Genomic DNA, 15129 nt, shown 5'->3' with positions numbered 1-15129 from the left:
CTGGTGAGACAATGACATATTGTTCCCTGCAGGCAGCGTACGGACAATGACTGGTATGTGAGCCATGTACAGGAACCTTCAGCACTGCACAGAAGTGTTTCCATAGACCGTGAATACATAACTAAACTGACTGTGTGGGCATCATTCACAAAGAATGAAGGACGTGGATTTACTTCTAACTATTAATACCATTGAAATGATGGAGTTCATATAAATGACTCCACACACTGTATGTATTGGTATCTGCAGCACATTGTATTAGGATGCGTCCCCAGAGAAATTAATTATCCCGTGTTTCTTTTGTAACAATGAATGGCAAATCCAACTCTGCTAAATCATAATAGTCATGAAGACCGACGAGCCATGAATAATGAGTGTAGCTTCCAAAGGGCAACAGCAAAAATAAAATGTATATTTTTTTAAATTGTTGCATTATTGCCTCCATCATTAGTGTATAGTTCAATTATATGTCTCAAAGGGGGACCCCAATTTCTAAAGTCTTATGATTCACAGCTCAAGTCAGATGATAACTGTGGGGTGTGACTATGAGCTGATATCCCCACTGATGTTCTGAAAGAAGGAACTCCGGGGCTCAGCAAAGTACCTGAAACTGATGGTGCTGGTCTTTGTAGAACTTAGAATTTCTAATATTAACCCTTTCCAATCCAATTTGTATCCTGGTTCTCCTGGGGGGGGGGGGGGGGCTTACTCTTTTTCTGCCATTATACAATGGCACTATCTGCTGGATAAAGCCAGTACTGCATTACGTGACACGCTGGATAGGCTCCGACAGCAGAGAGGCTGGCAAAATACAGTAAGAGAACCCGACGGAAGTCTTCCCAAATCGGAGCTGTACAGCCTTAACCCCTTGAGTGGCACGCCCGGAAATTCTCCGGGACCAGCTCCACTGCCGATAGTGATATAGCCCGGAAGATTTCCGGGCTATGTATCACTGTGGGAGCTGCAGAGCACAATGCCACAAGCTGTAGCAGTGTGCTCTGCCTGCACAGTCCCACAGAGAACAAAGCAAGGGCTTTGAAAAACCAGCAGAAGATATTGCCGATCTGCCGGCAATCTCCTGCTTTGTTTACAGGTTGCCATAGAGACTATCGGCTTGTCAGAAGCAAGCCGATGGTCTCTGTGGCAGGGAGAGCTGCGGCTTGGCTGTCAGAGGACAGCTAGGTACCTGCTCTTACAGCAGAGATCAGAGAAAACCTCCGATCTCTGCTGTGTTAACCCTTTACATGCTGCAGTCTATGTGACTGCAGCATGTAAAGGGCTGTCACTGCAGCATGTAAAGGGCTGTCACCATCGGACCCCCGGAATGTGATCAGGGGGTCCTGATGGGTCCCTGTGGAAGTCCCCTAAAGGGACAAAAAAAAAGTAAAAAAATAATAAAAAAAATAATAAAAACACTTCTCTCCCTTTACTTTGTAAAAAATCAAAAATAAAATCACACATGTGGTATCCATGCGTCGTAATGACCCAGAGAAGGAAGTTAATACATTTAACCCCTTAATGACATGGCCCCTTTTTTTCTTTTTTCCCCATTTCTTTTTTTCCTCCCCCCTGTTTAAAAAATCATACTTGTACCGCAAAAAACAAGCCCTTATATGGCCATGTCAATGGAAAAATGAAAAAGTTATGGCTCTTGAGACGCAACTGCAAAATTAGTTGAAATTCAATGATTAGACCATTTTAAAAAACCTGCCCTGGTGGGCACGACAGGGTGGTAGGAAACCCGCCACTCAAGGGGTTAAATCATAATGTCTTCAGACATCAGACAGTGGAAAGAGTTGAACTGGTGCCATTAAAGGGGTAACCCATGTGGATAACCCATTCTAGAGACTGAAGCCGCCTTGTCAGTCAACTGATTGCTAAGGGTCTGACCTCACTACCAGCCATTTGTAAAGGGTTGCTCAATGCAGCTGATCCTTTGCTCTGCAGTGCTCATTGCTGGGGAAATGTAGCATTGCATGGGCCCATTCGAATTAGAGGGCAACCAAGTAATACATTGTTAAAGGGGTTTTGTCATTAAAAAAAAAATCTATACTCACCATTTCCTCCTCTGTCAGTTTCCTTATTGCACCTTCTCCTGGCTGAGCTTGTTCAGTCCCCCCAGGTCACCTCACGCTGGCTTGTTATGAAAGCTGCATTCCTCGCATTCTCTTCCGGCCGGGTCAGTGAAGGTCAGGTCCCTGTGCTGTAGCATTCACTGTCTAGGAAGGAATTCTGATCTATTGCTGAGACAGCTCGCATGAGCAGTCTCTGCAGTAGATCAGCACTCCACCTACTGGCTTGTGAACTGTGACGTAACAGAAGAAGACTGCAATGTATGTAACCTCACAGAAAGCAGAGGAATCAACCAGCTGGAGGTGAGGTGACCCCCTCCCCCAGACTGCAGGATTCATGAGAAAATAGGGGAGGCGAAGATCTGGTAAGTAGACTGGCGGGCAAGGAATAGGTAAGTATAGAATTTTTTTTTCTTAATGACAGAACCCCTTTAATACTGACTCCCCAATAGGACACATGGAAAGGGGTTCCAGGTGAGACTCGTCCTTTAACTTCAGTGATAGTTTATTATACATATGACCAGAACTGATGAAATTTGGGTGCAAGTAATGCAAATTATATTTTTAAGGTAGCATTTTGGGGTCGTGTACTTCCACTAATGTCACCATACCATGTCACCAGATGGAAAGCTTCCTATAAGGGAATCCTTATGAAACGTTTGGCCTGCTGGATAATACCAAAACCTAGAATTGGTGTAGACTCCTACCTCTCATAGCTTTTAGTTTTCCAAAAATTGCACAATATTTTGACATATACTGAACTTTGGCGTTTATTTGTGATATGTAATACAGAGCACAGACAATATGTGGATGTAACCCGATTATCCTATTGTCACAAGCACAAAATACTAAAATGATGAACAGGCTCAACAAAGGAATGATGGATCGTGAGACAATTTCCAGTGTAACTTCATATGTGCTACTTGTGACCTAAAAGAATCAAGGGACAAAGTAGAAGAATAATGGTAGACAATTGAGAAATGCAGAAGTACAGAAAATAACTCTTGGTCAGCGTATACAATGTATTCATAGAACATTCATACAAAATTAATTTTCAAACTAATTGTGGCTTTGTAATTAAAGTAAGTTAAAGATAGACAGTGGTGTAGATATAGGGGTGCAGAGGTAGCGGTACCTGAGGGGGCCCAATTTTCCCTCTTCCACATGTGAAGTACTATAGATTGCACCTGATAGTTTTATAAATGCCCATTTTATGGCAGCTTTTCACTTGAATATGTGTCTGTTGGCAACGGATGCAGTGTCTGTGTGTTGTGCGATGCCAGTTGCGCCTAAGAATTTCGGACACGACTCATATAGCCCATGTAAATACAGTCTAATGCTGCATTACATGCTTAGTTGAATTCACACTGAGAGGCAGCTAAGTGCACCGCTTTAGCTTGAAAATAGGCTCCAGCATTATAGTCCGGAGTATTAGCTCTTGTATTATGGCACACTTGTGGTTGGAATAATAAATTCACCCAAGCATGAAATACTGGAGTGCTGTCTTTTATTAAAGGATACTGTTCTGCTACATTATAGCAGGAGAGGTTTTAACCCCTTCCTGCTGCGGTCCTTTTTTTTTTCATTTTTCCATCCCCACTTTCAATATAGGAAAACGGTTAAGAAAGGTGTCCAGGTTCCTCTTACTCTCTTTTATTGAATTCGCCATCACCACATCCTCAGGCAAAGCGTTCCATAGTCTCACTGCTCTTACAGTAAAGAACCCCCTTCTATGTCAAAGTAGAAAGCTTCTTTCCTCTAGACGTAGAGAATGCCCCTTTGTTACAGTCCTGGGTATAACTAGATGATGGGAGAGATCTCTGTTTTGACCCCTGATATATTTATACATAGTTATTAGGTCGCCCCTCAGTCGTCTTTTTGCTATAGTGCATAACCCCAATTTTGGGTATTGTAGTCCGCTCATTCCATTTATTACTTTGGTTGCCCACCTTTGAACTTGCTCAAGCTGTGATATATACACAAGAAGCCTACGAATAACGCCTAGGCAGGGTATGCTGTGGTAGGCAGAGTCTCCCTTAGACAGATAGTGACATGGAAGTTTAAGCAAGAACTGGCAGCCTTCTTGGGTGTGACCAGGCCCCTGGATGATTTGTGTTGTGGAACACAGTTCTCCAGGCCTCAACAAGAGACTGTGTAAATTGCTGCTCCCCATGCGCTCTGGCAGTCTTCCGTGTCGTCCTCAGAGGTGACAGAGCATTCTCTTCCTGGTAACGTGGGTTGAATACCCCGCCTCCAGCAAGAGATTGCTGTGATTGGCTCAAGACCATGGCCTCAGCCAATCACAAGCAGTGCTTGATGAGCCAATCACAGTCATTCAATGATGTATTCAACACACGTTATCAGGAAGAGAATGCTTTGTCACCATTGAGGAGGACATGTAAGAATGCCGGAGTGCCTGGAGAGCAGTGAAAGAGGGACCGGGACGGCGCCTGCTAGGTATTAAAACACCCTCCGAATATAAGACACTGTGCCTCTTTTGGGGGCAAAAAATTATATAAGACAGTGTCTTATTTTTGGGGAACCACAGTACCTCTAGAGACTATAACTAATATGCTTGCATACCAATGTGACAGAAACCATTAAAGGAGATGTCTCGAGGAAGCAGTGAATTTTTTTTTTTGCCCAGTCCCCCTAATTAAGCATACATTACTAAGCCCCCCTGTAAATGACTTTTCTAGCTGGTTTGTACTTACCGTTCCAGCGTTTCAGCAACTTATAAAAGTTTCCCCAAGATGGCCGCCGGCTTTTTTCCCGTCGCTTGCTGTAGCCCGACGTGCGCGCTCCCGAGACGCTGCCAGCTGTGTCTCCATGACAACACGACGCCCCGCAGCCGCCGACCGGACCCCTGGAGTGAACACGGCCGACCAGTCACCCACCGCCAGGTAGCAGGTAACCGGCGCAGCCCCCGGCCCCCCCACGCTAGACCCGGCTCCCCCGCGCTACCCCCTGGCTCCCCAGCGCTACCGCCCCGGCTCCCCAGCGCTACCGCCCCGGCTCCCCAGCGCTACCGCCCCGGCTCCCCAGCGCTAGACCCTGACAGACGAAGGCCCCCTCGGCCCAGCGCTAGGCCCCGGAGCCCAGCGCTAGGCCCCGGAGCCCAGCGCTAGGCCCCGGAGCCCAGCGCTAGGTTCCGGAGCCCAGCGCTAGGTTCCGGAGCCCAGCGCTAGGTTCCGGAGCCCAGCGCTGGGCTCCGGAACCTAGCGCTGGGCTCCGGGGCCTACCGCTGTGGCCCGGGACCTTCACCTGTTAGTGAAGATCACCCCCCGACCCATCACTTACCTGGGCGGCTTCTCGGGACAGCTGGGCTGCTGGGCTGGGCTTCTCCGCTGGGCAGCTCCAGTTTCTGCACCTTCCTCTAACAGAGGATGGTACAGAATGGCCACTCCAGCGCGCTCCCGAGCAGTGACAGCTCGTCTGCGCATGTGCAGAAGAGCTGTAGTGGGGAGCACACTGAAGCGGCTCGTGCTGAAAGGAGAAGACCGGACTGCGCAAGCGCGTCTAAAAAAGCAAGCTGCCAGCGAATTTAGACGGAACCATGGAGACGAGGACGCTAGCAACGGAACAGGTAAGTGGAATAACTTCTGTATGGCTCATATTTAATGCACGATGTATATTACAAAGTGCATTAATATGGCCATACAGAAGTGTATACCCCCACTTGCTTTCGCGAGACCTCCCCTTTAAGAGTATTGTGCTTTTGTATGAAAAAATAAATATTTCCTGTTTGCACAAAAAGTATCTGTCATATATTGGTTATACATAGAAGGGAAAGTAAACATGCACTACAGTGATACCTTCTTGATTCTGCACTGCACCAGATGATTCAAATTTCTTTTTCCTGCCCTCCATTCCGCTTAGAGCATCGACATTCTTTCTCCAGTCTCCAACTTCACGTATTTCCTAAACAGGCCAATCAGACATTGCGATCAGTAGTTCATTATTGCTCTGGACTATGGTTAATCCACAAGATTTAAAGAAACACTCTAAACTTTTATACTATGTTGTACTTCATGTAAGACCAGAAGGGGCAGTAATTCGCATTGCAACACTCAGAGTGGATACAACTACTGCAGTAGCCATACAACTATCAAACAACATAGAATCACTATAATGAAACACATTTACACCTTTCTTCAATGGTGCCCTGGCCACACGCTGTGCACAGAAAAACCTATGGCCCCCATACGCAGAGTTTAGTCGTCCAAACCCAATGATATTGGCAGAGCCAAATGATTCTCTAATGTGTATGGGGCGGCTCAACCTTACCCTGACAAATAATGTTGGAGAAAGACAGATCAGGGACACTCCAATCCTTTACTTTTTCGAAAGAGATAGGCTACCGCCAGAGCTGTCTGGCAGTGGCTTACCTCCCTAAACACAAGGACATTTGGCCAAGTCAAACATTCATAAATGTAAATTTTGAAAAAGTCTGACTTACTTTATCTACATCATCTTTTTTGGCTTGCTTCACTTGTTTAAGATTAGCTCTTAGATCCATTGCAGCTTTGTGCTTAGTGCCCAGGAGTGCCCGCATCATGGCATCGGCAGATAGGCGCACTCTTCTCAGTGTTGGGCGTTTGAACTTTCCACGCAAGTCAAAAATCTTTTGATTTAAATCCCCAATCTGTAAGGAGACAATCTTCTGTTAAAAGGGCACAATTATTAACCCTAAGATAGGATGAGGCTGCTTGTATACTAAACCAAGAAGGAAAAATGTCACCAGGATGCATTCAAAAATCCTGTTCTGTTTTTTTTGTCAAATGAATGCCTTACCACGTAAAGCATGGACATGCCATTTCCACCAGAGTGAGAGGTCCTCTATGTCAATGGCCTCCTGTTCTAGCCAATAAAAGGGGGTAAGAGGGACGTACAGGAGTCACCCATTCTGCATACACATATATGCCTTAAGAAGCAAAGTAAGGCAATATTTGGAAATTATTCATGCATCTGACTTGCCATACATAAGTGAAACATACACTTTATAATGCTCCCTGGATATTGTTGTAATAATCATTACGTTTTGCAAAAGAAAAAAAAAAACTGAACACATTTTGTCCAATCGACTTCTACTGTGCAGATGCCAGAGAAGATCCCTGGGCTTACACAGCTGAAGATAGCACACTCAGGCAATGAGTATCCTCATGCCACCCCACAAGGGTATTTTTATAATGTGACTTAAATAAAAAGGCATTCCCATAGGAAAGGAAAAAAATACATATATGAACTGTGTGACCTAAAAGGGTTTTCCAGAACTACAATAGTTATTGTTAGCCTATCATTACAACAGGCCATCCATATCAGATTGGCGGGGGACTGATTCCCAGCTCCCCTGCCAATCAACTGACTAATGGGGTAGGCAGCTTTCTTCATGTTTTACTAGGCATAGTGCTATACTGCTTGTAGTGGCTGTGCCTGGTACTGCAGCAACCGGAGTTCAGTCCTATTAAAGTGAATAAAAATGAGCTGCAATAGTAGCCACAGCCATCTCCAACACATACTGTTGTTCCTACAGTCCAGGGGCATAACTATAGGGGATGCGGTTGCATCCGGGTTCAGGAGCCTTAGGGGGCCCATAAGGCTCTCTTATCCATACAGGGAGTCCAGTACTATGAACAAAGCATTAAAATTGGGGGCCCTGGTATATATTTTGCATTGGGGCCCAGGAGCTTCAGGTTACGCCTCTGCTACAGTCAATGGATCGGCTGGAATGTCTGGAGCCAAACCCTTACTTGAGATTTATCCTAAAGATAGACTATTGATATTCTAGTCCTGGAAAATCCCTTTAAATAATAAACAATTATGAGAAATCTATGGGTTAATGAACAAAATCAGATATGGCAGCAGAACAGAATTGTTGACTTGAAAGATGAGGACAAATGAAGAATTCTGCTGGTTCCAAGGGTACATTAACCAGAATAGCAGTAAGGAATGGGTTAACCGTGCAGCGAGATGTGACTGCTATTTCTAGCTAGTCAGTTTCACTTTGCTGAGGCTTCAGGATGTTGAGAAAGAGGAGTGGGGCAAAGTGGAGATAAGAGCAGAACTTCCTATAAGCGAAAAGGGGAAATCCAGTGAAAGTCTCTTTCTGGTGTCTATAGAGCTGGTGTAGGTCTGCGTAGCACTGCTCATCCTGAAAGAAGTGCTGGGGGTTCTGCACCAAAATGTATCATAGTAACATAGTATGTAAGGCTGAAAAAAGACTTATGTCCATCCAGTTTAGCCTATTACCCCCCTCACCCCCAATGTTGATCCAGAGGAAGGCAAGAAAACCCCCCAATGAGGTAGAAGCCATTTGGACCCACTTAAGGGAAAAATTCCTTTCTGACTCCAATTTGGCAATCAGAATAATCCGTTGTTAAACAACCCTTTTGAAATTATTAATGATTATAACATGTAATATTGTATCGCTTAAGAAAGGCTTCCAAGGCCCTTCTTGTACTCTTATAAAATTTGCCATCATCACGTCCTCAGGTAGAGTTCCGTAGTCTCACTGGTCTTACAATCTATCAACTAAATGACAAGTTTAGAAACTGAAGAGGAGGCAGGTTCTTCCTCCAATAGAAACTGCATGCTTTGCCTCTATAGTAGGTATTTGACTGCTTTAGGCCTTTAAATTAGTACTCCACAGTGACACTTAGCTGATGGAGTCAAGGTCAAGTTGTGGCCTTTCTGCAACTCATGCACAATCTCAATGTTTCCATTTAGAAAAACACTAATATTGCTGCAAAGCACAGTAAATCCACGGGCAATTTTTCACTGCGTTTCCCGCGGCGATAATCCGGCCGCGGGAAACGCAGTGAACGCTTTCCATAGACTACTATGGAATGTGAAGCCCCGCTGTCCACTAGTGGAGAATCACAGCAATTCTCCGCTCATAGTTTTTAAATCGCAGCATGCTGCGATTAGCCGTGATTCTCAGCAGCGAGCCTATCTGTCAGATAGGCTCAGCGTGGAGAACCATCAGCTGTCCACCGCTCCTCCGCCGCAGGATATCACTATGCCCGTGGACAGGCAGCCTAAAGAAAAATGCCCCAGTAGTCCGTTGTTATTTCTAAGGGAAGTTGCACACACATGCAGCGTCCCATAGGGTGACCCCGGATGCAGGGCATACATTGAGGAGCTAGGAGACTAAGGTGCATGCTTGGCATGGCGGCAGCTAGCGGGCTCCCTCCCGGAGGGACACACGTAGCCTCAGCCAGGGCAGTGCTGGGTCTCTTCTGGACAACCATTAGGATAGGGATGGCCAATAAACATGTGAAATTGCGTTGAAGTTGTCACGGGTGACGCCACTGCACCATTACTCACCGGAATGACCCTCGGCGGTAAATTAATGAGTCGCAGACTTGTGTAATGTACCTCAGGTCCCTAGGAATGCTCAGAGCCTGGCAAAACATTACTTGATATGAACGGAATACAAGGCACGCGTATATAAGACGGCCATGCAGGCAAAACTGTAGACTTAAGGTCCAGGAGGAAAACACAGGATGACACCGATCCTGCAGGCCAAGTTATCTGACAGGCACCGCTCCTGGATGAGGGAAATCTCCAGAGGAGGATAAGGGTAGGGACACTCCACAGAGGGGCTGGCACTCTTACTCAGGAACACAGAAGAAATGGAAAAACAACTACAGACTACACCCAAAGCACTCATACTTATAGACAACATAGATCACATGACTAGACAAATATTGTTACATTGCAGGCATCTCCCAGTCTCATGCAAACATTAACCCCTCACTTGACAACTCTCCAGGCAACTGCTTTTACAATACTCATATTCCACTTGAAACAGTTGTAGAGCATCTTCTCTGCATTGTGCCATTCCTCTGTTGTTCCTCCTAGAAATTTCTGAATAAACTGCCTGCTGGGTGTTACCACTTGAGGATGTGTCTTTCCACATGGCTAAACTGTCCAATCAGTACTGGAAGTACCAGGCAAATGTTCAAGAGGAATAACAGAGGAACGGCACAACACAGAGAAAATGTGTTTGAAAATTGATATTTTATGGTGAACCCAAGTATTTAGTAAAGCAGACCTGTCAGAGGAGTTGGTTGCTCTCTAATTTAGCAACGCCAAGTTTTGGTCTGTTCAAATTAAATATGCACACTGGTGCTACTTTACAGTGCCCAAGGATAATCATGCATGAAAGTACCCATAAGCAATGTCCACTCTAGAATATGGGTTTGTAGTTTCTTAGAAGTGAATGTTACTAATCATATCTGATCTCATAGTTTAAAAGATTGTATTACATTATATTTTTATTACAGTGAACTGTGTGTTATGCTGAGAACTGTTTTATAAACTGAGCCTGGGGTCCACCTAGTGGTTCATACTGGTACCTTTAGATGTACCAGCATGACAAGGAGAAAACTGACCTGAAAAGTCCTACAAAGTTGTACAGTTGAACTCAGCTAGTATTCAGTTTTTTAAGGAGAAGTCAAGAATAGTTGCAGCTTTTTTCATCAAGACTATAGTCTAAAAATCGTGGTTCTTAAAAGCGTTGTAAGCAGCACTATAGAGTATCCACAAAAATAGGAATTCAGACGTAACAATTTTGGCATATGTCTGCACAATGCAAGCCTATAGTACTGTATGTTAGAGAGTATGTCTTGTAATAGTTAATCTTATGAATCTATGATAAGTGGTGACAATGGAAACCTGATGATACTGTAAATAGATTACATTTGGTGCAATGGTTCTAATTGGAGAGCAATGGCTTCCAATGCTTCCATGTCCGCCTCTTAGAGGTGTTTTGCTTGGCCATCTATTCATTTGTGGGCAGTTATGGTTACATGACGCTGTGACACAGATTGTAGAGGCTCTGCTAGTACAAGAAGGAGGACCTTCACCAGTGGAGTATGATTAGTCAGTAGCGCGTATGCACACCAAGGGCCCTGGAGTCAGTGATCCAATTGTTGAAGACGCTGAGTTCCAAGACAAGTACCTCAGTAATGTTTTTATTGACTTTGGCTTCCATGTCATATCTTTCCTCATCCACAACATCAACCTTTGCGTGGAGTTCTCTGCACAGATCCTACAAATAGAACAGAACGTTGGTTAAAACGATGGTCACCATACTTAAAAACTTTGAGATGTATTTTGTTGATACACACTGAGGAAAAAGTTGACTGCAGTGACACTGACACAATGGCTGCTTGCAGTGACCACTAGAAAGCACTTATTGGCTGCATATATTCATTTCCCGTTTGCCCCTCCTAGCTTTGTACAACTAAAATTACTTTATTTAGCAAAGCAAATAATAGCTTCCCTATACAGATGTAGTATAACAGAAATCAGCACAGGATTTAAGACCTAAAACAGCACACAGCAGAGCCGGATTGGGCATGTGGGAGCCCGCAGCCGGCGACTCTGTGTACCTGTGTTCTTTTTTCTTTTTCTGTACTGCGGCGATTAAGCGGAATCCTCAACCTGTCCGTAATGTTAATTGTGCAAAAGCCGCTGGTTGGACAACTTCTATTGATTGCAATGGAAGTCGTCCGTGTGGAATCTGCACAAAAATAGAGCATGCAGTGATTTTTTCTCTGCTCGCGGAAACCTCAGTTGGTTTCGGCAAGTGTGCAGGAATAAGCGCTTTTCCATAGCGTACTATGGACGGTACTGTGGATACGCGGTGCACATGCCTGCTGCGGATTCCGCTACAAAAATCCGTTCATGTGCAGGCGGCCTTACTCTGACCTATTTCAGCCTAACATTTTACTATGCTAACACAGTAGGGCAGATTTACTAATTGCGACTTTGTTGTAAAATGCACTAAAATTTGGCATATTGCTTGCACAATATTAAATCCAGCTTTAGCCTATTTATGAAGCAAATGCCCCCCCAAAAAATTCACTGCACTTTTGTTGACAAGGGGCATTAATTAGTGAAGAAGGGCGTGACTTGTTGGGGAAGGGCTTAAATATTACAACATGTGCCAAAATATTGTTGCAAAATAAGCCTGGCAATAGAAAGTATAAAGTTAGACAAAAGTGTCTAAAAATGTGTCCAATTTATTATCCATCATTAGCCACGAAAAGATTAGTAAATTTCCCCCCCGTATGTTCCATATCTTATAATAATACATCTCATATAATATAATACATCTCATATCATATAATAATATATCTAATAATAATACATCTATATAATTTATATATTAGGATACAAACCAATGTGAATAGATCATTTATAGGCTCTGTATAACTTTATAACTTTATAGCTTTATAACTGAAGCCAGCCCAGTGATCAGCAGACTGCTGCATGTCCAGCTTTAAAGACCCTGACAAGCCATGTTCTGCCACAGAGAGATCTGCTCTTTATTACCTGTCAGTGCCGCCTCCTATCTGATGCTTCAGTTGCTGAGATTTCCCCCAGCTTTGTATTTCACTATTCTGTGATATCAATCACATGATGCATCAGCACATGAGCATCTAGAAACTGTACCATATCTGCCCGCTGGGAGGTCACTGGTCTTACGATCTGTATTCTATATTCCTCTAAAAAAGCTACAGGTATAAAAATAAAATATAACTTTTATTTAAATATTTTAAAATAACCCGTTCCCTAGGCACTATACACATATGGACCATACAACAAAAAGTGTTATCCCCTGGATATTTCCAACCCGTATCGCATCAGCAAAAATCTGAGGCGAGAGAATGTCCTCTATCCAGGTGTAGAAAACAGTGACTCTAGCGTGACTTTGGGCACAAAAAGCCCAGTACATAGGTATCACACCGTAAATATACCCTGAAAATGGACCAATGCATTTCAAGTGTATCAAGTCTCATCAGGGGTCTATGTTCAGAGAAAAAAAGGTTGGGTATTTGATATATATAAAAGACATTATTATATATCTTAATAGGAGGTAGGTGTGTATTTGTTTCTGAATGGTTTAAAGAGATTGCACTGTCCCTGTCATTCTGAAAAGCATTCGCATGTGATGGAATTCTTAGGATATATAGTGGACCAAGCGATCCCTCAAATTTGGGGAGATTATTATTCAATGTGACGCTTTGTCCACTACCCCTTTGCTTGCAGATGGCCTAGATCACTGTCTGGCGGTGCAGTGAACAAATTTACAATGGACCCCTACAGTTATGGAGGAAAGTAAAGGCCTTATACTACCTGTCAACAGCTAAATAAATCACTGCCTATATTCCCAGGTCAGTGGTCTATTTATCAATTAGGCTCCTATATCATGAAGGGAGATGATGACCTTCAACAGCTTATCACCATTTAAACTTATCTTTGTAGTTAGAAGTGTAGATAGGATGTGCTATATTCACTCTACCTCTAGGGGACAGGTAGGGTATTTATGTGCGGGGTCGGGCCCCTTAGCAATAAGCCTCTCAGACTTTGGTCAGGACATTCTACATTCAAGTCCCACCATTGAATTGCAGTCAGAGGAGGACAGCCACCACCCCGCACTCACAATCTAGCTAGCCAGGAAGTAACAGTAGGAGTTACTACCTGGCTAGCCCCTTCCCTCCCACCATGGGCAAAGAATTTCCTGTTTAATTCTCGGGTGGAGAATATGCCAACAAGTATTTTACGGGGAGTCATAAAGAAACTTTTCAGCCATCTCCTCTAAACTCACTCCACTGTGCCATACACAAGCTGCTTCTGCTTCACGAACATGTGGCTGGCCACTCCTGCTGCAGCGCCCACATCAAAGTGCTGCACAGGGATGTAGAGCATGATGTGGGCGGTACCAACCCGGGGGGTGTTGCTCACCGGCTTCTGTACCCAGCGGTACCTGATACATTCAGTGCCCACATCAAAACGCTGTACACAAACGCACAGCGGGATGTGGGTGCTAGCAAGCACAAGGGGGTCCATGCTTAGTGTCGATTTCTGCTGGGTGGAGGGCGCTCGACTCTTGGATGAGTGGCTCCTGCTGCTTTCAGCTCATACATTGAATGGGGTAGGGTGGAAAAGAAAGCTGCGTCATCCAATCGCACAGCATTTTGCCCTGCACTGACCAGCGCTAATATAAGACTCAAAATTGCCCCACACCACAGTACTTATAGAAGTTCTATACTTGTTTGCCTCCAGAACTATGGCATATTCACACATATTGTGTACATTTCATACAATAAGCACTCATGTCTGTGTTTGAAATGTTCTGACACCTTGATAACATGCGCGGTAAATATCTGTCCTTTACCTGCAACTCAGAACGAGATAATCCGGAGAGTTGTAGGGACTCGCAGTGCTCAGCCAAGTAGTTCTCCTTCTCTTGAGCTCTCTCTTCTTCCTCATGGTCCATTTCATTCTTAGCAATCTGAAGCATCAGGCTCTAAAACGAATAATGTGAATTAAAAAAATATTAGCAGTGCATAGTATGTGCATGAGTCGGGTATAGCAGAGTCATGTAGTGCTGTACTCTTCACATTACATCCACCTATTTCAATCCCTCCTTTTCCTTCTTCTAACCCAGGCAATAAAACACCGACACTGTATATTTTGGATCATTTTGGCCAGAGCAGCCATTTTATTTAACAGCATTAGGCCTAAGTCACACGGGCATTTTTTCCTGAGATTTGCGGATCGCATAACGGATGCGCATCCGCAAATCGAGTGACCGCTGCCGACGATTCGCTGAAAAATCTGCACCTAGCAGCGTTTTCAGCTAAATGGCCCAGCGCTGCCCGCTGGGCTGTTCGCCCATTGAATTCAATGGAGCCGGCAATACAGCCAGCTCCATTAAAAGCAATGGGGTGCCGGCAAGCGCTGTATGAATTTTCGGGAAGGGGTTAAAATATAAGCTGTCATTCAATAGCTGAGAGCTGCCTTCATGAATTCATGAATGGGTGAGTGAGAGCTGCCTCTGATTGGTGAGGGCTGTGACCAATCAGAGGCAGCTCATGCAGCAGGCGGGGATTTTAAATCCCCGGCTGCTGAATACTACACAGAGCAGTTCAGGAGAACTGCCGGCCAGACGAGGCTGAACTCCGGCTGCAGGAAAAAGGTGAGTATACTTTTTTTTTTTTTACACACTTTCAGGATGGTTTTCGGGGAAGGGCTTATATTT

At 44.4% G+C, this 15129-nt stretch overlaps 1 protein-coding gene across 1 annotated transcript in view; it reads right to left on the bottom strand.

Moving 5' to 3' along the window:
• Positions 1-2842: 2842 nt before the first annotated feature.
• Positions 2843-15129, bottom strand: part of TNNI3 (troponin I3, cardiac type) — a 52533-nt gene continuing 40246 nt past the window's right edge. The window contains exons 6-10 of the mRNA XM_066572399.1: positions 14263-14394; positions 11038-11127; positions 6532-6717; positions 5888-5993; positions 2843-3002 (exon numbers count right to left, since the gene is read on the bottom strand). Coding sequence (XP_066428496.1) covers positions 2992-3002; positions 5888-5993; positions 6532-6717; positions 11038-11127; positions 14263-14394 — 525 coding nt within the window. The 3' untranslated portion in view covers positions 2843-2991. The remainder of the gene's footprint in view (positions 3003-5887; positions 5994-6531; positions 6718-11037; positions 11128-14262; positions 14395-15129) is intronic.

The sequence above is a fragment of the Eleutherodactylus coqui genome, chromosome 6 (assembly GCF_035609145.1).
Source record: "Eleutherodactylus coqui strain aEleCoq1 chromosome 6, aEleCoq1.hap1, whole genome shotgun sequence".
Lineage (NCBI taxonomy): Eukaryota > Metazoa > Chordata > Amphibia > Anura > Eleutherodactylidae > Eleutherodactylus > Eleutherodactylus coqui.
Note: the sequence above shows the minus strand (reverse complement) of the source record. Positions and strands in the feature narration are given on the sequence as shown.